Source organism: Aphis gossypii, chromosome 1, assembly GCF_020184175.1.
Source record: "Aphis gossypii isolate Hap1 chromosome 1, ASM2018417v2, whole genome shotgun sequence".
In the NCBI taxonomy this organism is placed as follows: Eukaryota; Metazoa; Arthropoda; class Insecta; order Hemiptera; family Aphididae; genus Aphis; species Aphis gossypii.
The window spans coordinates 85,387,568-85,415,282 of record NC_065530.1 but is presented as its reverse complement, the minus strand read 5'-3'; the positions used below and the strand labels follow the sequence as shown (position 1 = coordinate 85,415,282).

The following is a 27,715-nucleotide window of genomic DNA, read 5'->3' as shown; positions in this document are numbered from 1 at the left end:
ATCACAATTCCTAGATTTATGGACATGAGTATAAATTTGTAGCCTACACCCACATCGAAATTTCGATATATTAAAATACACTACTAAAACTCACACTTCTATCGCTATTATTTAGTAAAATAAGTTCATACAACAATATACTATTTGTTTATGGTGGAAAAACGTGATGTCATTTATTATTACCGATACGAAAAGCGTCTGGCAATGGGCCCGTCACGAATTATCACCACTGACACGATTTTTAGTTAAAATTAAAACGCACGTATTACACACATTCACTTAATCAGTAAACTAGGATATTGTCTTATAGATGTTATACTTACAAATATGATATTGATAGCTTAAGTTTAAGATATAGGTACTCAAAAAAATTTATTGGTACAAATAAAAACAAAAATTGTTTAAATAATACCTAAGTATAGGTACTACTTTATTATTCGTACCTATATACTTTATTAACTATTATATTATGGTTGTTTTATCAATTATCATTAGTCAATACAATAAACTAACAAAACATAATAAAATATGGTTATACATGTACATATATATCTAAGGTATATACCAAATTTGTTTTCTCATACTTCAACATATTTATTGACCTAGGTAATTATTATTTATTTATTTCATTTTTGAAATTAATAGAAAAGAGTTAATCACAAAATACAATAATTTAATATTGTATTATTGTAAATGTAAATATGTTATAATATATCATTTATTTACAATATTAAAATTGTAATTTATGTCTTAAATTAATTATTTTTTTTAAATTTTAAGTTTGAATCCTGAATAAAGAAATCATATAAGTAATATAATGAGTACCCAATATATACAATAAATGTTACGTTATTAAAAAAAAGTAACTCAATTACTCAAAACTTTACTTTATAGAAAATTAATAATTATATTTTATAGGTTTTATAGTATTATAGTAAAATGTTAACTTCTAAGAATTGATATTCTCCTTATAATTTATATTCATGTTTGGTATAGTTGTATACAAAAGTACAATATATAGGGGTAGTTTATAGTAGCAAAGTGTCTTAAGGTAACTAAAAATATAATTGCATGCGGTATCATTGCAATTTATTAATTGTTTGTTAATTTGTATTAATATACCTATCTGTAGTGTAATAATTAATAAGTAAATAAGTACTAATAAGTAATAACTAGGATCCAGAAGTTAATGCATATACGTGTTTTTACTGAATATATTGAAAAATTGCTAGATCAGTTACAAATTTTTTAATTTTAATTTAATTTTTTTATACATATGGAAATATAAAATCTTTTACTTTTACTTAAAAATTAAATTAAGGGCATATCTCAACGCATATATCGATGTTTTTAAGCGCATTTAAGTGCATACATTTCGGTACTTTTTAATTTTTACCGCATAAACTTCCGGGTCCTAACAATTAGCATATTATCATTAAACAGTATAAATATTAGATAGGTAATATAAGTATTTAACTAAATAAATACAAATTATTTGTGTACATTTGTTATTTTATAAATGTATTTGTTATTATACCTATATGGCTGTATACACTTTGTACCATTTATATATTTTTATCAAATAATATTTAATTAGTAATTACTACATAGGTACTTATATTTATTATTATTTTTACAAGTGCTTTTATTACATTAACATTTATTTTAATGATTGTAAAACGGTTTATGTCTCTCTACTTCAGGTGCCAAGTACAACAACTTATAACATAATAGTCGTTGACACTTGCTGTTAATCATTTAGCCGCATCTACCTTCCGGGTATGTTTTATATTAAGTACAGATAGTGTTTAATCTCGTAGTTTGAATTTAAATTAAACGCGCATAAATAACAATGCAATTTTTAACCGGATAATGTAATAATTAGTGTACCTTATAACGTGAATGACAATAATTTAATTAATAATTAATTCTGATTATTTAATAGTATAGCGATGTGCTGATGTGTATGTTTAATTACTTTAACAAAATGCTGCCAAGTATAGATGGTTGGAATTTTGAATTTAAAGTTTGAATAATATATTAGCACTAGACACTAGAGTATAAGACGTTAGATATTAATTGATGTTTAAGTATAAAAATTATGCGGATGAAAAATCTGTAAAAAATAATAATAATAATAATAATAATGTATTCGAAGGGCACATTCAATTTCAAATACACAATTGAATTTAAAAAAATCGTAGAAAGTAAAATCTCGCCGGAACGAATTAACTATTAAGTTTACCGTTCCGGAACAATATGACGTGTTAATTTGTACGAAATATATTTTTATTCTGTAAAAAAAAATAATACAACTGAAGTTAAAACTAGTGGCTATATAAATTACTAGTTAAGTAGTAATAAAAGTTGGTAACAATTTAGCAAGTGACCTTTATTACATTTCAATTATAAAAATGACAAAATTAATATAATTAACTTTCTAGTAAGATCTTTATAAAATTTTGTAGTTTCGTTAATCTGTTTAGATAAAATTATTAGTGCGAATAATAAAGCATAAAACTTATCATATTATTATGGTTACATTTATAAAACATTCTTAATAAACTCTAGGTAATTAATATATGTAAAATATTTTAGTTTCAAGTTGGACTCAACTAGTATCACCAAATGATTATTTTTATACTATTTCTATATAGGCAGCATATTGTATAATATGGTTGCTTAGATTATTAAAGAAACTTTATAGGTACTTATAACTTACATGCATTTAGTTATTTAGATTTAAATCAAATACAAATAACATTGTAATTAAAGTTAAGTTAGGAATAGTATTTAATATTTATCTTGTTTAAAAGCTGCATTTAAATTATTTATTATATCATTAAAAAATAATAATAATAATATGTTTTGTAAATTATTAAAATTCTGGTATGCTTAATGTATTTTTATCTATTAATTAAATATTTATATTAAAACAAAATAATAAGTGATTGGTATCCTATAATATTTAATAATAAGTTAGTTTTAATTTTATTTTTAAATTTAGATATCTATCTCAATGTATACTATAGAATAAAAATTATTTTATAAATAAAATCAGTTTTCTTATACATAATATTATCAAAAAAAAAATAGCTTGTTATTATTAAACATTATCAATTAATAGATTCTATGAAAATATCCATTATTCACCATGGTTTTTTTTATTTTAATTATTATGTTTTATGAAGAGATCAATCTATTAATTTGTTATCTTTTCAACATGCAACAATACAAGTTTAAATTTTGTTTTGCAGAGCCGATAGCGGTGCATAGAACATTTTAATATACTTTACGATCTAGTAAATATTGTTGATAATAATTTAACAATAAAGTTGAATAGTTGATATAAAAAAATAAAAATAATGATTATAAATTGAAATATTATGCGTAATATTAGCTGTTTTTGATATCTTAAATCATTTAAAAATTTTATAAATTAATAAAAATTAACTTATTACAAATAATATTCTTATTCTTAAATCCAATTTAAATCCAAATTCAAAATTCAAAATTTTCAAAACCACATTAATATAGCATCGGACATCGTTTAACAATAATATAATATTATACATTAAGTGCGATAAAATGGTCTCTGTGTAGCGACCGGCGAATGTTCGATACGTGTGAAGTTAAATTATTGCCTATATAGCATGCAATACACAATTTTATTATATTACAAAAAAAATATAGATGACTAATATACACAATACAAATAAATAAGAATCGAAATGTTGACACTAATGACATTCAGTACCTACTACAAAATTTTTTTTGTTTCAAAATAAATAAATTTAAAATAAACACTTTTAAGTCTCTTAAGTGGCCTATTAGTTTCTATTAAGGTATATTCACGCTAAACGCATACCTATTACCTACAAATTATACCTACTACCTATTATATATTTTTATCTACTTATACATACGTGATGTACACGCGTCATCGCATCATGATAATATGTTAAGACCGGTAGGTTGACATTAAAGAGTGTTTTCGACCGTTAAAAATACTCTTAGCCCAATGCCCCAACGGCGACCGATCGAAATGATGACCGGCATTATATAGCGTCCGATTATAATTTAAAAATAGAACCGCGCGCGCGTATCAATCGAAACTGCCGCACCGCCGATACCGGCTCACCGCCAACCCACCTCACACTCCGGCATAGTGGTTATTGCCGATGTCCGTCCTGACTCCTGATGAACGATTTTAAAATAAAAATCAAAAGCCGAAACGAGAAATCGATACTACGATATTTGCCCGATGGAGAACGACATAATAATTATGGTTTTTCCTACGATTTTCCAGATATCTGCAAGAAGACCCGAGACTTCAGTATCTATTAGGTACTTTCACGAATCGCGCGGCAGTTTAGCGGTTTAGAAACAGTAACAAATTCAATGTTTGACTTGAATGACAAAGTTTTTTTTCTTAAAAAAAATATATTTATATTTGTATTTTATACGTCCCCCTTATATTATTCTAATATCCTAATCAATAAGAATTGAGACATTTAAATATTCATTTATATTTACACTTTCCCATCGCCTTCTCATTTCTTACCAATTCGAGCACTGATAATAATATTATAATACACGACAATTAATTTAATTTTACCGACTAACATGATTTTTTGTGCATAGTATACGCGTTTTCAATTTAATAATATTCTGTACGTACCTATAAAATACCTGTCGGGTGTGACTTTTGGCGATGGGCCCTATTCGCATACAGTGGACTTCTATACGATTCGACTGCAACGTCCGAATGCACTCCAATCACTCGTCGGCGGAAATCCACTCGGAATTAATTTTCGCGGTCACCTACGGCGATGAAGGAGATCGAAAACGGAAAAGCGAAGTGCCGACGACGAGAGAGTAACGATACGAAATATTATTATCTATCCGAAAATCGGACGGACGCGGCGACGGCGACGACGTGTGCGTACGTGCGGTCCGGTGCCGTGTGACGGATTGCCTGCCGCGTGTGGCATGTCGGACGTCCTAACCGAGAAGACCTCATAACCGCATCACGCGCGCTCCCGTCCCTCCTACCCCCTCCGGCATCGTTGAAAACCTACGGTTGCGGTGCGCGGGGGGTTGGCCGCCGCCGTTTAGGTATATTATATTATTATTATCGTATCTCATCGTATATAATAATATAATATAATAACGATGCCGATAAAATAATATTATTATTTTCATTATTATTATTATATATTGTACACCGTACACGTCCTTTCTCGGTCGTAGTGGTCGACGTCGTCGCCGGCCGATAACCCGACAACACGAAAACCGCTCGTACTTCGGAAACTGAACAAGACGTGTGCGCGTGTGTACGTAGTGTGTACCCAATAAAACTAATAAGTAATAACAATTATTATAGGTATACACACACACAAGATGTGCTATATAAACACTAGCCGCAATGTTTAACGGTGTCTCTCCATGTATGATATACCTATTGCACGCGCGTGTGTACTCAAACAGGTTGTTCGCACGCCAGACTAAAATATCACATATTATATGGTAATACATAGGTATAATATACGCGGTATCGTCCGAGTAATACCGTCGGTACATTTTTCATTTGTACCGACATAATATACGTATATCATATCATAAGGTCACACGGCGTCCGTCAGTCGTCAATCGCAATAATATGTTTACAAAATAAAATATATTTACACACCCCGGTGTGAGGGTATAATAAATCCACTGCGGGCATGTGTCTGGGTCCGTCCGACATTATGATATTATGATATCTACCCCAAACGCCCAAATCGGGGACGAAACGGGTGTGACAGCCGACAGGTACAAGGCGCACCAGGCGCAGACTGCTTATATAGTATTCTATCGTCATGTGTAACGTGTATACACCGAATAAAGGAATCGAGCGATCGCCGTCGAACAAACAACCATATAATATACAACTAGCGCGTCGGTTATTGGCAAACGGACAGATTTTAATGTATAAATATATAAAGCCCTAAAATATTATAATACACTCTATTAGCCGATACAATATATACTACCATGCAATATAATAGTATGTATAATATTTGAAATACACGCGTCTATAAACGGTCTGTTCGAGTTTTCGCCAAACCGGAGCTCGATAGTCCCGCGACGGACATAAACTATTTCTGTATATAGTACATATTGTGGTGCAGACATATGTGTACGGATTTTTATGGGTTGCATTTACAGTTTTGATTTATGTGAAAAAAAAATGCAGTCGCAAGGCAATTATATTGCGTGCGTGTGTGTTTATTGTAGTTGTTGATTACTCGGCCCGGGACGAGTGATGGTGCGAAACGATATTATAATGACCGGTGATCGAATGGTAAGTACCTAGTACCTATTATACTTTTATAGTATATTATGTGGCTACGTATAGTCGGAAATTCAAAAAATCGTTTGGCGCGCGCCGACGCGGTTGATGATTTGGAATAGCCGTGCGATATTCAATACGACGCGCGTATATCTATATGCATTATTACTACCGACGAAAGTCGACTAAATTGTTGGAACGTGTGCGAGAACTGTGAGATGGTATGATCACTATGATGCGAACGATTTCAAATGACGTCGGAGACCGCTGATCAACAACTATCATTTATCAACATAATTATTATCTATCGTTTTTGTTTTATTAGTTGCAGTAATTGTACATGATACAAATATTGGGCATCGAGTGCTGGAAATGGGAAATATTAGGATATTTTAATTTTTGGTTTGCTGCTATCCAATATTCAGTTAATCATTCAAATTATTTTTAAACCACTTGTTACCTATGTATAATTCAGTTGATAGTTTAAACTTAATCTTATATAATTGACACATAAATTTTGTAGTTTTATGCAGAATTGAGAATAGTATATATAATATTATGTGGACACAAAAATAAATGGTGTACCGACGTCAGTGGCGCCGCGAGATATTTTACTTCATGAGTCCTGGATAGGATTCTGTCCATTCACGGATTAAAATTAAAGGGTAGCCTGTAAAAATGAGATTTCTCCATTCAAATGTACACTTATAAATATTTAAATTTAAATCGTTCATTACCACTATTCCGCCCTGGCGCCCTACATTACTATTATAACTACCTACTCCAGAACTCCGTACTACATACCGCAGTAACTACCCACCCATCCACACTGACTTAATAGTACCGAAAATCAAAATACTACTTAGCACCGCCATTGGAAGAAGTACAACGTACAAGCTACAAAATATATATTCTTATAAATCACGTTTGAGAATTAAAATATCGAATTAAACTATATTTAATTAGTTATGGTCATTGGCCTGTATATTAGTTTAATAACAATTATAAGTCAATAATTCAACTTAGTTTTCTTATGAACTTGCACCAGTAACCACAAACTACAATACTATGATTTTTTCTATATTGCTTGCGTTTGTATTTAATTGAAAACAGGCAGTAAAATATGTCAGTGTCGGCGTGTCGGAGTATTCCCTTACGCCAATTCCGGCTAGCCGTTTTCAATAGAATAAATATATGATTTCACTGTTCATGGTCAATTATAAGCACACTGCTTAACTTACAGTAAAAACTAAGAAGATTTCTAAGCTTCCGGCTGCCCGTAACAATTTCTCATTTTCCGTAAATTAGTGGTTTGGTATATTATGTGTATGCAATAATTAAATTTCATAAGGAAACCGGAAACCAATGTTATTAATTAAAATAAAATAGAATAAACCAGAGTTAAATTTGTCAAGCATTGAAAGTTTGAAATATATAACAATACACTTGTATAACTTTAATTTAAAATTTTTTATATTTTTGAATATGTGATGTCACCATTCTTCCAACACCAAGTATCCCCGCCTTTCCGCCAATAATAGCTAAATTACGCAACAAGCTCAAAAGTGTATTATGCTTGATATCATATACCTAACTTACATTTTTAAACAGGTAAGGTTTTCATTAATATAATAAAATACATTTGGTGGCTTATACAAATACTTAAATACTGAAAATATTGTTATCTGCCGGTGAATATTTTTTTTGGCATGGTCGTTATTATTTTAAATATACATTTAATCACGTCATGTTTGCTCATTTTTTTTTAACATTTTAACATTTATTACTTGTCCTTGTAATTTTCTTACTTAGTGCATATAATTATATTTGAGTAGAAAAACTATGTATAGATTTAATTTTTTTAATATAATATATATAATATAAGTATATTATTTTTAAAACATGCGAATTGGGATGTAAAAATTGTTGTCTTCAATTATGATGACGATAACCATTTATATTACGTTTGTTTGAAGTTTTTACAACTATGAGCGGAAATATAAAATAAAATCCAATCGGTATAATATATTATACCTAATAGAAGATAATAAAAAGTCGATGTAAGTTGCCTCGATATTTTTTGCTGGTAAATTTATGTAAATGCTATATGACAGGGGTGGTTAGCGAGAAGAGATTCGCGAGCCGCCAAATATATAAATAAATATGGAAGAGCTCAAAATGTAAAAAAAAAAAAAGTCAGATTATTATACATAAATACATAAATCATATACATAAATTCATATTAAAAAAAATTGTTTGTAAAAATGTTACGATAAGTTGCGAGCCACAAAAGTCTATGACGCGAGCCGCATACGGTTTGGCCACCCCTACTATATGAATACCATAAGATATCGACATCATATTATGTCAATTAACGTATCAACTTTTCGTTGTGTAGCAAAGCAAACTATCAAAATATCGATTAAAAAATATTTTTATATTTATTACTTTACTCGCATTAATAATTTCACTATAATAATTGTCAACTAAAATCAAATACTTTATACCTACCCGACTTTAAATGTTCATGTATAATATATACGTATATTGTAAATATTTTATAAAATAAAATGAAAACAAAATATTTTTGGAAAATAATGAAAATTGGCTTTTTTGGATACATTTGCTTGATAAAAGATCACAAATAAAAAATTTATTTGTACCTGTATATATATTATAACTTAACATATAATAATAATTGGGGCCTAGGATACACATCATATTTTTACAAATTATAATTATTATCTTTATAATTATAGTTAATAGAATAAACGTAATTTTAACCTAATTTTACAGTTGGTGTTACTTAGGTAATTTACTTTTTAATCAAGATAGAAAATAATAATGGATCAAATTTATAAGCGTTTTGTTACAATACTTTTATAAATTAAAAATACTTAACAATATTATTTTAAGTCACATTTAAAACTATTATTGTACTTTAAACAAAATTTAAGTGTCAACTCATAATTTTTAATTGTTTATATAGTATGAATTTTTAATTTAAATAGTTGTATTTCTTAAAGAATTGATTAAAATAGTATGTTTTAGAATATAAAATGTATTAAAACATTTAGAACTCAATTTTATACATGACTGAATTTCAGATTGCTTTCAGCAATACAAATTATAAACTATTATTTTTTGTTAAAATATCTTCTCTTTTTTTATTCTTAATAACGGTATAATACTAAGAAAGTAAAATTTAAACCACAGTGTTATCTACAAAATATTGATTTTTCTTTACTTTCACGAATAAATTGTTTTTCTTTCATGAAAAAATGTATACAATATAGTTTTGTCTGTACGATAACCTTGCCGAATTAAATAAGTATAAAATAGAGTTGTTGTTAACGATATTTTTTTTAAAACAAAACCATAAATTATAGTAATAATTAATGATTAATAGTGATTGTGACCTATTACCTATAATCATTGTAAAACTATCATTGTATTTCAAAGCTTCATATTTATGCATTTATACATTTATCTATAACGAGTCCTAATTCATTAAAATATTTTCTCATAGCATTAGTAGTTTAATAAATATGATATTACATTATAATAAATTTACCTTTGGTAGTTTTAGTGACTGTTGTCGAAGACGTTGAGGTAGAGGTAGTAGTTGAGTTTCGAGAAGACTTTTCATTTTTGTTGAATCGTGAATCTTGTTGTTGCTGGACTACAGTCATTTTTTTTGGTGAAGGAGATCGGGGTTTTTCGGTCAGAGTACTCTTTTGAGGTGAAGGAGATCGGACTTTTTCAATCGGAGTTACTTTCTGAGATGAAAGGGTTAGAACTTTATCAACTGATGTCACAGTTTTTTGAGGTGAAAGAGATCGTTCTTTTTCAATTGTTCGAACAGCTTTCTGTGTAGGTAATGGTGTTCGAGTTTCCACCACTGACTTAAGAGACTTTTGAGGTGAAGGAGATCTTGAATTACCAATTGGATTTGCATACGATTTTTGTGGTGAAACGCTTCTTTCTTTTTTGACTTCAGCCTTTTTAACATACTCGGTTTTTTGTACAGTTATGTTACTTTGTTTTTGTTTCTTGGCTGGCAAAACATCTTGAAAGTTCTATAATCAAATTTTAACAAATAACAATTTTTTTTTAAATATAATACAATAATAAAGTTATGAAATAAAATAATTTACCTTCGTTACTCGTGTTGTAGTATTTATTGCTGTTCCGGTGTTCGTCTCTAATTGACGTTTCACTACTCGAATTTGTGCTCTTATTCGTCTCCTGCGGTCGTAACCAACTGCCTTTTCAAGCTAAATAAATAAAAGTATGATATAATAAGAAAAATTATAATAAAGTATAATACAAATATATTTGCTAATATAGATACTTTCTACATTAAAATATATTTTTTTTAAATATTTCGTCAATAAAAGAATTGTATACATTTATATATATTATATAGTTATAATAGTTATATACATAACACAAGGTTAACAATAACATGCTCTGATTTAATTTTCCTGAAATATTATTTAAAATTACATGATTTAAATTTTTTAATAACATATAGGTATATGTAATTATAACATTTTCGTTTAAATTTAAATTCGTGGATTCCGTGGATGACAAACCACACTAATCTGAAGATAATCGAGTGTACACTGCTGTATTTCTAAAATAATGATAAATTCTACATTTTCAAATAATATATTATAAAGGAATCAATTAAAAAATGATAAACTATATATTATCGTTGCAAGTAAAATTGAATACATTATTTCAAAAATTTTTTTCATACTTAAAAAAATAAGAAATATATTATTCACATTATTTTTTTTATATACCTATTATACTTATACACATTTTCGTTACCTACTTCATGTTAATTTCTTACAAAAATTTTTTAATTACTTCATGCACATAAATTTATGCTATTCCATTTATTATAATAGTTTTCTCATCAGGATATATAAACATGTTAAAGTAGTTAATTCGGAGTTATATCACACATACTAAAGAACATTCACTTATTTATTATTATCATATTATACAATGTATTATACATTAAGCACGAGGTAAATACATATTGCCTATATAAAACCCCTTAAAATGAATGATTTTTAAAATATTAATTAATATACGTCATAAATTAGTATATTTAATAAGATTAATTCACTGATTCTAGTCTCTATGGTGTAAAAGTTCAATGGCATATTAAAGTTTATAACTGTATGTAATCAAAAGTGCAAAATATTTATACATTTATAAATTTAAAAAAATGTAAATATAAAAAAAAATATTCATGTGGGTTAAAATTAAATAAATTTCAAAATTTATTAAGTAGGTAATTTAAGTATATTTTTACCTAAGTACAACTAAGCCAATATTTTAAATTAGTATTGATTTAACGGCATTGTGGATAGGCATAAAAACCACGGGAGAGTATATTTTTGTTCATAGAATTATGATCGTTACGTTTCACGGAACTACTACTAAATAAGTATTATTTATTTATTTTATACCTCATCATTATTCAATCAATATGCGTTATGTATAAAATTCACTTATATACAATTTATTTTTATTTTGAATAAAAAATAAAACAACATTTTTTTATCGATTAACCTTTATGGAGCAGTTATTTTTGTTTAATATTGTTTCTTTAGAGTAACGATAATTATAAATTATTAGTACTCGTTACATTTTAATACTTTTACATTGAGTTTTTATTGATTCCAAACTTACTGATATCGGAAATTTATAAATATGAATAATATATTTACCATGATCTCCAAAGTTTGTAAATCAAATATTTCTTCAATCTGCACTTCGTCATCAGTGTTATTGACAGAAATCGATTTAGTTGTTGTTGTTGTTGTTGTTGTTGTCAATGTAGTTTTTGGCGTTGATGTATTTTTCATTGTTATTCCAAAATCAGTTTTAGCAGAAGTGACGGTGGCTCGCTGTTTGGACGATGAAGAAATTGTATCTCGTGAAATATGATTCCCACTAGTAGTGTCATCTTTTTTATTGATCTCTAAATTTCGCTCAGGACTTTTAGTCGTGCTATTTCTTTTTTGAGTTTCCGTGATCTTTCTATCGGGACTTTTTGATGATATTTTTCTGCTTGTAATATCGTTGGTTTTAATAATCGAGTCAGTTGCAGTGGTTTTTTCTGGACTTGAGACCCTTTTAGTTGTGACACGATCTGAGGTTTTCGTTTCAGTCACCGGAGCTGACTTAGTACGTGTTTCTGAAATCTTACTTGTATTTGAAGGTGTGCTTGGCACTTGGTGTCTATAAGTAGTTTTATTTTCTTTATACGATTTTTGAGTAGGTTCATTCTTTTCAAAAGTAGCTGTTCTGTCTTTCACTGTTTTTGAACCTGATAGCCTTCTAGATCTATTTATTTCTTCAACTTTAACATCAAATGTTTCCGTTTTGCTTATTTTTACGGGAGTTTTGGATGTTCTATCAGGTGAGCTATTTTTAGACTCTGGTGATTTTGTTCTTGGTTCATTGGTTTTGTCTTTCAACGGTGTTTTTTTATCAATCTTTGTTTCGAACGATGCACGTTTGTCTTTTATTGATGATGATCTAGTTATTTTATTTGGGGTTAAATGTGTTACTTTTTCAGATACATCATTTGATTTTTTGTTCTCGAAGAAGTCTTTTCTAGATTTATAATCAGATGCTCCAGAAATTTTTCTTGTCAAAAGAGAAGTCGGTGTTTTATTAATTTTTGTCAAATCTCGATTTTCTTCAGTTTCAATATTCAGTGTTTCTGATTCACTTGCATCAATTATAATATCTGTCTCTTCATTTTTTCCTTTTGCAATGGATTCGAATATTTGTTTGGTTTTTCTTACTGCTTGAGGACTTTGCGGTATTTCCGTAGTTTTTTGTATTTCTTCTTGCTTGTTGACATTATTCAAAAACTTTGTAACTCTGTCAGCAACTGTAACACTACTCTCTTCATCTAAGTCTGTTACAACGTCATATCTGCTGCTTTGTAAATTGCAATTACTGTAATCATTAACATCTTCTGGTTCACTTACAACATCAGCATATCTTGGTAAACTTGCATCATCAGATACCGAACAATATGGCTGGCCAAACCTCGCAGAATACTCGGGTGATGATTCCCTAGATGACGGGGGTAATTGAACAATAACATTTAATAACGCATCTTTATTGGTCATTTTTTTAGCGTATTCTTCTTCAGCTTCAATTCTTATATTATCAATATCTTGAATTTTTTGTATATCATCTTCGTCATTATTGTCTTCTTCTGAAGACGAAGAAGACGTTGACAAATTGGATGGTTTATTTTTAATGTATTTTGGTTTATTGGTAGAATCATCCAAATCAGTATCACTTTCAAAATTATCTGGAGGCAATTCATCTTCTAAATCTTTTGATTTTTGTTCTACATTTTTACTTATTTCAATTTTTATAGTTTTATTTAAATTAGAATAAGTTGTTTTTTTTATTTGAGGCTTACTTATAGATGAGGTTGGTATAGTCTTGTTAAAAGGTTTTGTTACTTTAGATGGTGTTTGATTTAAATCAGACTTTGGTGAAGTAGGTGTTTTGGGTTTGATATCATTCGAAGAAGGAATCTTCTTTCCACTTATGTTTCCTATAGTTCTTTTAGAATCTATGACTGTTTTTGTCTCAGTAGTTGATTTTACAGCACCTAACTTTTTTTGTGAAGATTGTGGACTAATTGAAGGTTTCAATTTATTTTTCGAGTCTTTCTTTTCAAGAACTTTTATTGTTTCTTGGGTCTTGGTTTTAGTTTCTGGATTAGTAATTTTTTGTCTAGATGATATTGTAGTTTTTTTGTCTACTAATAACTCTTGACTTGGTTTCTTAACTACCGTTTTTTGTGTAATACGATCTTTTGAATTCTTATGTACCAAAGTCTTACTATCACTTCTAGTAATTTTAATATCCATTTTTTCTCTTGAAAGATCTTTTTTAACAGTTTTATTTGATATACCGTCTTTTAAATCCTTATGTATAAGGTTTTTTTTTGATGGGGTTTTCTCCAAAGAAGAAGGTACAACTTTTTTAATTGATGAAGGTATTGCCGAAATTGTTTTTTTAGAAGGTGTAATAGATTTAATATCAGAAACATGTGATACATTTTCATGAGTCTTAATGGTTGAGTATGTTTTATCTTCTTTCGTAACCGGCTTAACTTCTTTTGCTGGAGATTTTTCTTTCGGTTTTATTGTTGTGCCTTCATTAGTGAATGTACTCTGTATGACTACATTTTCGTTTTCTTTTTCAATAAACTCTTCCTGTTTTATTTTATTTTCTTTTTTAACACTTTTTGATGGTGATTTTTCCCTAGGTGTTTTGTTTGTTTCAGTGTTATACATTGGTTGTGTTGTTATTTTTTTATTGCCTACTTGCTCAGAAGATGTACACACTTGTTCTTCTATGATGAATTTTTCTTGGATGGACTTATTTTTTGATTCTATGATATTATTTTCAGTATTTTTTGTAGCTGATGCTGTATTTTCATTTTCATATTCATTCAAATCATTATTGATTTCTGGTTTTATTACTTTAACTAAATGTTTGTTATCACTAATTTTGTTTTTAGAATCATAATTGTTTGTGTACACATTTTCTTCGTGTGCTATACGATTTATTTTATTATCCTTAGTAGTTTGTTGAGTTTGATTTGTTTTATAATTATTAACTGGTTTAAATGCACTTCTTTCAGGGCTACTTTCATGTGAACTATTTTTCACTTTAGATGAGGATTTTCTTACTTCTTTTCCAACTGAACCTTCGCTGCTATATCCAGGAGATTTTTCTCTTCGTACTGGACTTGTAGATGTTGATTTTTGGCCATACTTTGATACTGAAGTAATATTAGTTTCTTCTTTAAACAAAGTTCTTTTAGCATCGGAACTTTTATATTTATCATAAGTGCCATGAGTTGCACCAGAACAATCAGAATCATCTGAAGAATCGTATTTTTCACCTCGAGTGGGTGTAATCGATCGTTTTTTTGATAAACCTTTTGTATGCGTAGATGACAATTTTCTTCTTGTAGAGTAATTAAGTGATCTAGAAGGACTTCCTGATTTTTCCGGCGATGCTCTGTACTTTTCAGGACTGACAGATTTAAATCTACGCTCTGGACTTGTACGTTCTCTGCAAGGTGAAGGACTAGACCTTTCTGGAGTCGATCGTAAGCTCCTAGCAAATGCTTCATGCGATGGACTCAAATCCACACTTATCCTTGGTGGTTGGTATGAATGTTGATGAGTGGTGACATAATGACCTTCGATATTTTCTTTTGATGTATCAAGAACTTGATCATCAACTTTTTTAATTACCTTATCATCATTAGAAACAATAGAATTTGACTTGGTAGAATCTGCAGTTGATTGTTGAGTGGATAGATAAGAGTCCAATTTATGAAGTTCATTGATAATTTTACTATCCGATGCTGTCTCAACATTTTCAGAATTGTTTGATGAAATATTTGAGATGTGCGTTTTTTCTATAACATTACTGTCCTTGTTTGATATATTTTCCGATACAGGCTCAACTAGTTCAACGTTAGATGTATACGTTTCTATAACTTTTTGATGATCATTTGAATATTGATTATTATCATCTCGTTTAATATTTTCTATGTTTGTTGTAGATATTGATTCAGTTACCTTACTGTCAATATTTGAACTGTCCGATTTATTATATGATGTATCAAATGTCAACTGACGATCTTCGTTAGTCTGTTCGTTTGCAATAAATTTGGAATTCAAATTTACATCAGCCTTTTGAACTTCTTCCGAAACAGAAATAGTTGTCTGTGATGATTTCCACTTAGATGAAGTTGAGCTAGACATAGACGTTTGTAATGAACTTTGAGTATACTCTTCATTTGGCTTTAAAGAGCTCGTCTGTTCAATTTCAACTATTCCTCTATTACCATCCGATTCGTCAATTTTCGACGACACGTAATAATTTTTATTAGTATTTGATTGTCGTTGATAGTCTTCTGTCGGAGATTCAGAATCTCTGATTTCTTTAGTTTTCATAGTCATAAATCCTTGGTCCGTTATAGATTCAGTATGCGTTCTGGTTGATGATCGTTTAGTTGTAGTTTCTGTTTGGATCATTTCTCCTGTCGTATAAAACTCTTTAAGCCGTTGTTCTCGAAGTTTATACATTCTCATACGAATTTCTTTTTTCTTTCCAAAATCTTCAGTTTGTTGCCACTAAAAATAAAGCAATAATATATCTTAGATTTTAAAAAATCTTTTTTTTTATTTAGCTTAATATAATATTACCATTTTACGTAACATATCCTCATCTTGTATAAGTGCGATGTCCGATCCTACTTCGGTCGCCATGATGTTTTATTACCTGATTCTGTAACCTATAATCAAAAATACATAATATTAAAAAAAAAAACGATTTATAATAATAAGTTTAAATAAAATCATAAAATTAATGTGTTCTACATTACGCATAAATATAAGATATGTAACAATAAAGTAGGTACAACAAGATACGTAACTCCATTTATGGTTACAATAAAACTTCTGTGGCAAAGCAGACCTACAAATTACATGCATTCATTCCACCATACATAAACAACTTTGTGCATTGTAAATTATCATTAGCGCCATTACCCATAAACGATATAATTGATTTAATATTTTAGACTGTTGTGACAAACAGACAACCAAAATTAAATTAAACATAGTTTAGCCTCGCATTTAGATTAGAATTTTTTTTTCATTTTTTAAAACTCCAAAAATAAACTTAATATCTTAATATTGAATATAATATTATTTATAGGTAATACTTAAAATATATTTTTATTTTACAAACATGAATATTTGTTTTATAAAATTTTTATCGGCCGATGACTCTTATATAAATATATAATCAGCTGTTTAGAGATTTATCTTTCTCGATTATAATACGATACTCAACGTGCCTATAATACTATGTATACGACAATAAAGATTTTGGGAAATGTTCAACCTACACAGTACACACGGATGAATGTGGGAGAATGGTTGTTTGCAAAAAGAGAAATTCAGGGCCATAAACATTTTTTTTTTTTTGACACCATAAAGTCGAGTGGGTTGTTTGGCATAAAAATAATAATTAAATTCAAGTACCGCATTTCCTATCGGTTCGAATACTGTTACACATATTTTATAATAAATAATTTAATTATCGCCTTATAACTGTATAACCGTATAGGCATTACCTACGTCATCCGAAGATTTGGCGATTGTCAACCTATATGGTAAACCATCTAGGTCATTTCAATGCACTTTAGTCGTATAGAAAATAGTCTGTCCTTGATGGTTTAAACAGTTTTAATAAAGTAACGAAAGGACTGTTATATACCACCAAACAATATCGATGTATGTTGAGACCCCGATGATTTCCTTACAAGGAAGTAGTTTTAAACTAAGAACATAAGTGCTGCAGTGGCCTAGACCTCAATTATTTTACATTACAACATTATAGTTAGCCAATGTTTCCTAACAAATTCAAAGGGATACAATGCCCATGTATGTCAATATGTTTTACATTATTAATATTATTATTCAATTTCGAAAAAATCATTAGGCATTTTTATCGTTCTAAATGTTGTCAAATTGGTCATTTCCATTGCATCATTTTTTTATTTGCAGGTTATGAACAATAATCTACTTTTATACAATATACATGTATCAATTACACTAAATTGTAATAATAATAATTGTAAAAGTATTAATAATATACTATAATATTATACATTATATTGTACACATATATACGTATAGACTAGAGAGCCTTTAGTATAGACTATTATTTATTATTCTGAAAGTTGTTACATGGAGTTTTAACTTTTATCTTTAATTTAAGAGCTATAACCAAAAAAATAATTTAAATAACTTATGTTTATTCAGGTAATTTTTAATATTAATTTCTAAAATAATAAAAAATATATAATCAGTTTATTGTAATTAGGTAGATAAAAATAAAGAAATAATTATTAGCAGTAAGTACAATATATTATAATTTATAATAATTCATTTACAGGTTATTCATTATTATTTTATTAATGGCGGACTGATTCAAGTTAATCTTATAAATATTTATTTAAAGATAAACCATAAACATGTTATTATTTATTAAGTATATAATAGGCAGATGTTAAGAAGACAGAAATAAAGTTTACTCTAAAAAATAAACTGTACCTTTATTACTAGTTTTTCAATAAATTAAATAAACCGTTACAAGTTATAACGATAAAATTAATTAATTTTTTAATGCAAATTAACATAGTACCTATCTATTTATACTACCATAATATTTTCTTCTATTTATTAATTATTAACAGATGAATACTGAATATATTATATAATACTTGACACAAAACACATTTTTTTTACTTATTATATACCTAGATAGATTTAATAAATGTGTTAAAAAATTGTGATATACCTATTACCTAGTTATTAATTGAGAATATAGTTATTAGTTACTAGATTATAATCTAATATTACTAAATGACTATAAAGATGCTTATCACTCAGATACTATTCTAATTGGTTTTGATGTAATTATCAGAAATAATACGATAAAAATAGTATTCGCCAATATAGTATATTATGTTCCAAGTAGTTATGAATAATATGGAGTATAATCTTTTTTATAATACGAGTATTAAAATTGGAAATGTTTGTTTTGTATGAAACAAAACGGAGGATGTGTGGGGGCAGTGCAAAGGATGTCGAGTTAATGCGATCGCTACACGTGAAACGTGAACCTACGTTCGTTAATGGAATAATTATATATTTATATATTATATGCATGAAACGATGAAGCAATTCATTTCATTTTTATTAATTGAGTCCAGTGATTACGAATATGTACGATTTATTATAAAATACTTAACAACATGATAAATTCCGTATAACCAATATGTGTTTAATATTTTAACTGTTAAAATACTAGAACAATTTGGGTATTCAAACATTATGAGTTATATTAAAAAACATTTTTGAACCTTGCAAGTCACAGTCAACGACATATTTAATATCTTTTTAAATACTCTTCTTTTATTTTATGAAAATTTAAATTTAACGACTTTTATGGTTTTGTGACATTGAATTTTAAGATAATTGGTATAAATGTGATCAATATTTTTGTAATCGTATAATTTATGATGATAAGTAATAAAATAATTTTCAATACCTATTCATTTTATTACAATACTAGTTATTTATTGTAAAATTTATAAAAATTCATTTGTCACTATAATTGTAATATAATAAGAATGAAGAGACTCTTAATTATTAGTGATTTCGTAATCATGCAGGGTTAGAGATTTTTCAGTAACAATAATTATAAATTATAATAAATAGGAAAAAAGAAATTCGACCTACACAGCGAAAGAGACCACCATGGTTGTGTGGTCAGTAATTTGTACACACACACATACAAGTAAATATTATATAGCTAAGCGGAAATTAACGATTGTTTATTTTAGGGGAGAGTACCTTTACGATAATGGTATTGGGTTAATAAATAATAATAGCTTAAGTCTCTCGTATGTAACACTGTATACTGTATAGGTACGTACGTGGTGCATATATACTTATTACGTACGCGACATTTCAATAACAGCTCTGTAAGCAAATTTCTAATTTGTACAACTCGAATAATAATAATTTAATATACAAGTTAATTTTTTTAAGTACATTTATGACTCATCCGAATTTTATTTAAAAAATATTATTCAATGAAATAAACTAATAATAAAAAATAATAATAATAATAATACAACTTAAATGGTTTTTAAACGAACATATTATAATAGCATTTTTAAATATGAGTATTAAGTAACGAACCAATATAACTTATTATTTATAGGCTTTTAAAGTTTAGACAACTGGAATAGTGACTGGTGGAACAACAATAGTAACATAGTTGTATCTTTCGTCAATCGTGGTGTAACGCCTATCTAAAGGTAAAATTATGTACAAAATGTTTCTCATCGTTGGGAAAAACATCATAAATCAATATATCATGTATGCAAAGAATTCAAAGAAAAATGTTGTTTATCATCCACTGTAACAAGTGATGTCACTATAATAACAGTGATAACAAATGTGATAAAAAAAAGCGTTTTACTAATTTCAGATAGATCCAGGCGATCCAGTCAACTAACATTAAATTCAAAATGTTAAAACTTTACCACACCGATTATTTTCTATTGAATTAGCATACAACTCAATTTCTTTCTTATTTCCTATTACAGACGACCACCCATCACGAATTGGTGTTATACTTAATATTTTTGAATTTCCCTGATTATTAGGGTTTAGGACTTTTTTTATGGCGGTTGTAAGATAATTTATATAAGATTTAAAATATTTTTGCAAATTAATGAAATTAAATATACTAAGTTTGACATTGCATATTTTTACAAGTTCGTTAGATTATTATCTTAAGAGAAAAAGGACAGATTCAACAAATTTAAGCATTTTTAACAATTATTATATCACATGAATTCTTATTTTGTACATTATAACTTTTCTTATAATTTTAACCTCATATTTCATGTTAATTTGAATTGTATATTACGAACATATAATACAGCGCAACAAAATATCCCAAAAATGAATCGTTATAAGTTATAACTTATGATACTCTTATAGGTACAGTACGTCCAGTCGCGTGTAACAGTATAGGTACGTATAAAACCGTGACTATATATGTATATCTGTCGTCAACAGTGCGTCAGAGATTGGGTCGTGCACTCGTGCTCGTAGAGTTCTTATCGCGGTAAGGCAAAACGAAGTAGGTATTATAGGTACGAAATATTATCATCACGCGTACAACCGTCAAAATCGCGTACAATCTCACGAATGAAGTACAATGTAAAGCAATAATAATAATAATATAATTTTTATACTTCTGCAAACGTCGGTTAATAATATTCATTATCATGTCTCGTCAGTGCAATATAACGCCTTTTTTAGCCACTACGAATTTTTTAGACCTATCTATTTATAATATATATATATATATATTCTAGTAAGCCCCAATGTACATGTTTTGTTTTTAACTTTAGAGATGATTATGCGTACTAGATATTAACTTAGTATCTATAACATAAGACATTGTACACAGTATTATACAATATAATATACATCCTGCAGACCTGCTGTTGAGTAGTCGTTGTTTTTATATCTTAACCCATTATGCGAGACAAATACCAAATACCATGAATTAGATAGATTAGAAGTTATTTAGAGTGCAAATAATAAAAAAATCTTTTATTTCAACGAAAATGGTCAGTTTATTTTATCTTAATTTCAATGTGAGATAATATTTATATAAATATTATTATTATATGTATATTGTATATATAATATAAAGGCATTAAAACAAACATTTTCTCGTACAAAATAAATATTTATGATGCAAGAATAATCTAGAAAAAAACCTAGTTGGATAGATTTATTAGAAATACTGCATCATCCAAGTAATATAAAATCGATATCTCATTGGAAAGTTTGAAACTAATCATTTGAATATTGACGAGTATAATTCGATAGTTAATAAAATTGAATGACATTCAATGAGCGAGTGTTCTACCTAATATGGTATCAATCGTCGTAACTATAAAATATTTAATTTAATTTAAAATGTTATATAACAGTAATAATATATTCCTTTTTATTTAAAAAAAAATTTTAATTATTTAGTAAATAGCTACGCCATGTTTTCATACATAGGTACGTTGATACATTAAAGTTGGTTAAAAATAATTCTACATTACAAATTACAATATTAAATTTTGAAATTTGATTTTGTACCTAACGGGTTTGATTTTGAAATTATCTGCCTCTATCTACATACAATAACACACAACCAAAACGTCAAGAAATAATAACAATCATTATGCATTCATAGTTGACTTTTGTTTTCATTCAGCAATCTCTGCTACTATATTATATAAATAAATCGATGAATATGTCAAATATAAGGTATGTTATTTCTTAAGAAGCTGAGTATAGTAGAATACATTATCTTTGTTTATCAAGTATAGAAACAATATTATGAATTTCTTTTTTCAAAAAGATTGAGTGACAAATAAATTTCATTGACAATAACGATTATAATGTCTACAATGTACTGCAGCATTATAGCAAAACATTTTTTTTTTAATTTTTACTTTTTATTTAAGTATAGTTATACCTACTTAATAAAAAAAAGTTATAATTTATCAATTTAAATATACTCAGCTTATAATAAAAATATAATCAATAGTTAATAGTTAATTAATAGTTAATTTGTGGTGCTAAACTACAATATTATATTCTCTCTTCATAAATCGTATTAATACAAACGTTGAACAACGTGATTTCCTTTTTTATTGAACTAGCTTTAAACAAAAAAAATCGAAAACACAATGGCTCACTATATTCATATTCATTCAAAAAATGTGTGTGTTTTATTTATTTTGATCTACAAAAATCAACTATTGTGAATCCCACATAAAATGAACTTAAACAACAACTTAACTGAACTATTATATTATTATTATTATTATAGCTATTCTTAATTAAAGCATTAACGATATAATTTTTTTACGCATAATCCTGAATAACTTTCTAATAAGTAATAATTTATTTCAATCTAACAGAAGAATAAGTATTCGTTTTATCATTTATTGTTGACAATATCAAGGTATGAGAATTTGTTATATTTTTAAATGATTAAGTTGTGTTTTATATTTATTTTTTATTTCAATAAACAATACACAATTGATTTATGCTATCTCGGCGCCAACATATTACATACATATTATACTATATTTGTATATAATTATTCATTATTGCTATTATTATTTATACTTACGGCTAAATGCTGGTGGCTAATATCAATTTCTATTATTTCATTGCCATTAATTAATTCTGGACTGATAAAAAACCATGACTGTACAGTTTATTAGAAAAATATGTTTTTCCTATTCGAATATATATAACGTATTTCAATGGTATTTAGTACTTAATTGTATAATATTATGTAATATCGTAATTTTTTTATAAACACTGACCGGAAATTAAAATGTTATTTATTAATCAAGTAGGTAGTGATATAGTATTTTCGCTTATTATATTATTATACTGTTATGTTATAAAGATATAACAAAATATCATTGTACCTACTCAATATTGATCAGTACCTAGTAATAATAGGTACTAACCTGGTTGTAATGTAAACAGCTTATAGTATTGTAACGAATTACCTATGAACAAGGGGATAGAAAAAATAAACTTATTTATTATATTCATGTATTTTAAAATATTGTGTTTTGGCGTTTTAGTGTTAAAGAATGAAAATAAAAACAAAATTTAATAATCATATTTGTTTTATCAAGGCGATAATATCGCACAAGTTATTGTTAGACAGTAATTTAATTTTTAAAAGAATTAATTTTTATTAATGATTAACAGCGTTCCAAATAGTCCAGATAAAAGTATACGAGAAATTCAAACAAAGAGAATAAATAAACTATAATTACCTAGTTAATTAGTAATAATAACTAATAATATAATATAAAAAACTTAAATGAATCTTATGTGTTACAAATAAAACTGCAACTATTGTATCAATATCTCCCCATCGTTCCGTATAAATATAAAAAACAGAAATGTATAGATTTAATATAATAGATTTTAATACTTCATAATAATTTAATGTTCTTTATTTACTTATATGTGTTAAACGTTATGAATTATTATTATAAGTAAAAACTAATAAGTCTGGATATGGAGAGAAAGTGGTTCATGGGACAGAAAATGGTCTACACATTATCAATTTATGTTAATGAATGTTTAGATATATTTCACTCAAAATACAAATGGTTTTAGAGTTTTTTTTTTTTAGATTGATTTAAATTACCATTTTTGACAATCTTTATGAACATAAATGTATTAAGATACCTAATTAGTTGACTATAAATCGTATAGTTATATACTTATATAAGGAACTAGTATAGTACGTCGTGCATGGTATACAATAAAATACATTTTATTTAACTAAAATAAATAGATTATAAATTTAAATTAAGAGTACATTTACACAGAGTTAATATATAATGAAATCGGTTTCTTTTAAAAACCAAAAAAATAACTGTATATTATATATACTCGTATTATAACAATAAAATGTATTCTTACTTTTTAAGGATTAGTCGTGCTTGATAGATTTTCAAAAGTGATAAAAAAGAATTGTTTAAAAATTTGGTATTATATATTAAAAATAAAAAGTTTAAATAAAATAAAATATAAATTTGTTATTGGAATGTTTGTTTATAAATATGTTTATCTACACATTTATTTACCATAATATTTTACTTTTCTCAAGGACTATGTAATGATAATAATAATATCAATGAACTCATAAAATAAAAACCATTATACAGTCATCCTTGCAAATTTAATTTAGATAACAGATCATCAATGGAATCACAAAACTGTTAATTCACGAGAATAATCTGTTTGTATAATATATATAACATATTGTAATTATACGATAAAATAATTATTTTACATTTACAATAATTAATATATTATACTATAATAAAAATATACAGCATTTAGAAGAAAGAAAATTGCTAATATTAAATGTAACAATAGTAATAGAAGTAATTATATAACACTTGGTTAAAAGACGTATAGGTGCTACAACAATGTCAAAATGTTTGTAAATTATTGTTCACTTTAATAGACTAACATAACTTGACAAATAACACGTTCTCTTAAAAGTCACATACTACGATAAAATATATTCGAATTCACAGAAAGTTTTACTTCATATATAATATTGTTTAGTTTAAAACCTTATTAAATTAAACGACGGAATTAGGGAAGCAATAATATAAAATTTTATTATTTCGTGTTTGAATGTGATGAATTAAAATAAATAAAATTTTTAATGTCGTATTGCAGTAAAAAAATAGATTTATTCAAAAGACAGGTAACAACATTATGTCTAGATCCGTGTATATATATCTTCCGTAGCCAGATCGGCTTATTATATTATATACCTAGTGTATGTAAACCTTAGCGCGACGAAAAACCAAAACTGGTTGCATTATTCACCCATTGCATTCCATGAAACGATATCTCATTTTTTATTCAAATTTATGAACACTGCTTCTACGATACACAGACTATAAACTCCCAAAACGTACCTAATAAATATATTACTTATACATGCATCATCAAACGGACTACAAAATACAGATCTCTATACACCTATGAGTGACTCATTATGTTGACGTGTAGACTGTAGAAATCATTACACCCGTATATAAATGTATAATATTATTATAAACCAACTAATAAAATATGTTTACTACGACAGAACACGACTCTATCACTTTTAACCTCTAGTAATATCGTTATTTTTTATACTAATCTGCACGTATTCAAACTTTTTTTATGATATGATTTCAAAAATTGTTTTAAAAGTTAATTACCAATATTAAAACGTGTAATTGGCGCTACAATTATTTATATCGTGATAGCATATGTGTAAATTAAAATCACTATTTCATAAAATAATATTATTGCAAGTTTATAACACTGTAGTATTATCATTTATAACACATCAACATCATACTAAATTAATGTTGTTTTAGGATTGATTATACAAACTATATTTTTATGTTTCATCGTTGTTTCGATAATCCTTTAAAACGTATAGATGGTATAAGATAACATGATACAATGATTCTTATAGACTACATCGTTTCCGTATATGGTCGTTGATCATAAACATAATACTATAATAATATGATCCTTCGAAAAAAATCAGGAATATCCATGATTGTTTAGCTGAAACCATAACTAGTAATACGACGATGTTAACAATTGGGTACCTACAAAAGAAATGACTCATTCAGCTATCTGTTGTTCGCACTTTAAGATTTTATCATTTTTTATACTACCTATATAATAATACGCTAATTTCGTCGTTTTTTTTAAAAAAAAAATAATAAATAAAGAAATAAATACTATTATTCAGATTAACTGAGAGAACAAAGAATTGTATTGTTTATTTATATAATATTAAAAATTATATATAAATAACTTAACGCATGAACCAACAATGAAATGATAATGATAATAATAAAAATAATTTAATAATACCTTTTTAAATATAAGCTCCAATATGTTAATAGGTTTTATCTATTAATTTGTAACGAAGAAGCACGTTTAACAACAATTAAATATAAGTTCATGTCGTTAATTAAAAATCGAATGATTATAAATCACAGTTAAATCACTATGTTATAAAATGTTAATAATAATAAAAAAACACTAACTAATATAATATAATATGGTTAAGTTAAAGCGGCATATAATATTATATCGTGCAATAATTCTAACTACCTGTCTCGCAGGGATCAGATATTCGTGTTTCGTTCAGTAATTTCAAAATAAATAAATAAATAAATAAATAATAACTAAAAAAAAGACGATTTAATAGCGATTGAATGATGAATTATTATGATCAATTATTAGTAAATAATCGCGCGGTGTATGACCGCCGTCTGGTGAAGCACTATGGATACTAACCGGTGTGTCTGGAAACATCGGCCGAGCGGATTACGCGATCGCCGTCCTTCGCCAGCCTACTCCTACGGGGCTAGCTACGTCGTCAGTCCGGAGGTGGTTTGTACGAGCCTATATGCATATAATAATGTTATATATTATTTTTTTTTTATGTACCTATAATTTCAATACACGCACACACATACACTTATATATATATGTATTATATTAAATAAAAAATACCTGATGTAATATTGTAACAGTGGTGAGTGCTATATATTGCTATTATTATACACTATAATTTTCTTATCAGGCGACGAATCCCACTGCATTCCAAGTGGTCGACTCGGGACAATATTGCTGTCGGAGCTGTCTCACCGAAAAGTCACCCTCTATAATATAATAATATATAATCTATATATCATCGTGTAGGAGGTATATACATCGCAGCGGTGCACCAATGCGCGATCACAAAAACCACTCCCGGACGTGTATAGACCGGTCGCCGCACTAAACAAAACGAATATTGTATTATAATATTATTATCAAGCATACAGCAGGTATACAATATAAACGTTAAACATATACATAGCGTTCACATGCCGTGCTGTTTATTATACGCGTTTTGCGTGTGTATCGTTGTATTATATGAAGCTAAAACGTAAAAACCTTACAGAAAATCGGCGAAGATCTTTTGAGGTGTGTAAAAGTCTCTCCAGCGGTAGCGTTTACACCGTAACGGGAGTGGTTTTAGTGTACACCGTCCCCTCCCCTCCCATTTTTGGATTTTTTT

The 27,715-nt window shown here is 27.5% G+C and overlaps 1 protein-coding gene across 5 annotated transcripts in view; it reads right to left on the bottom strand.

Moving 5' to 3' along the window:
* LOC114125438 (serine-rich adhesin for platelets) overlaps positions 1 to 26,937 on the bottom strand; it is a 47,562-nt gene extending 20,625 nt beyond the window's left edge. For 4 of the 5 annotated variants that reach the window (XR_007603144.1, XM_027989115.2, XM_027989276.2 and 1 more), the window contains exons 1-5: positions 26,761 to 26,937; positions 16,624 to 16,712; positions 12,085 to 16,551; positions 10,492 to 10,611; positions 9,909 to 10,413 (exon numbers count right to left, since the gene is read on the bottom strand). Coding sequence is in view for 4 of the 5 variants with exons in the window: in XM_027989115.2 (XP_027844916.2) it covers positions 9,909 to 10,413; positions 10,492 to 10,611; positions 12,085 to 16,551; positions 16,624 to 16,686 (5,155 nt within the window). In the remaining variant the exon portion in view is untranslated. Of the gene's footprint in view, positions 1 to 9,908; positions 10,414 to 10,491; positions 10,612 to 12,084; positions 16,552 to 16,623; positions 16,713 to 24,540; positions 24,646 to 26,760 lie in introns of those variants that run through there. The other variant, XM_050197229.1, reaches the window with a different exon arrangement.
* Between the last annotated feature and the right edge of the window lie 778 nt (positions 26,938 to 27,715).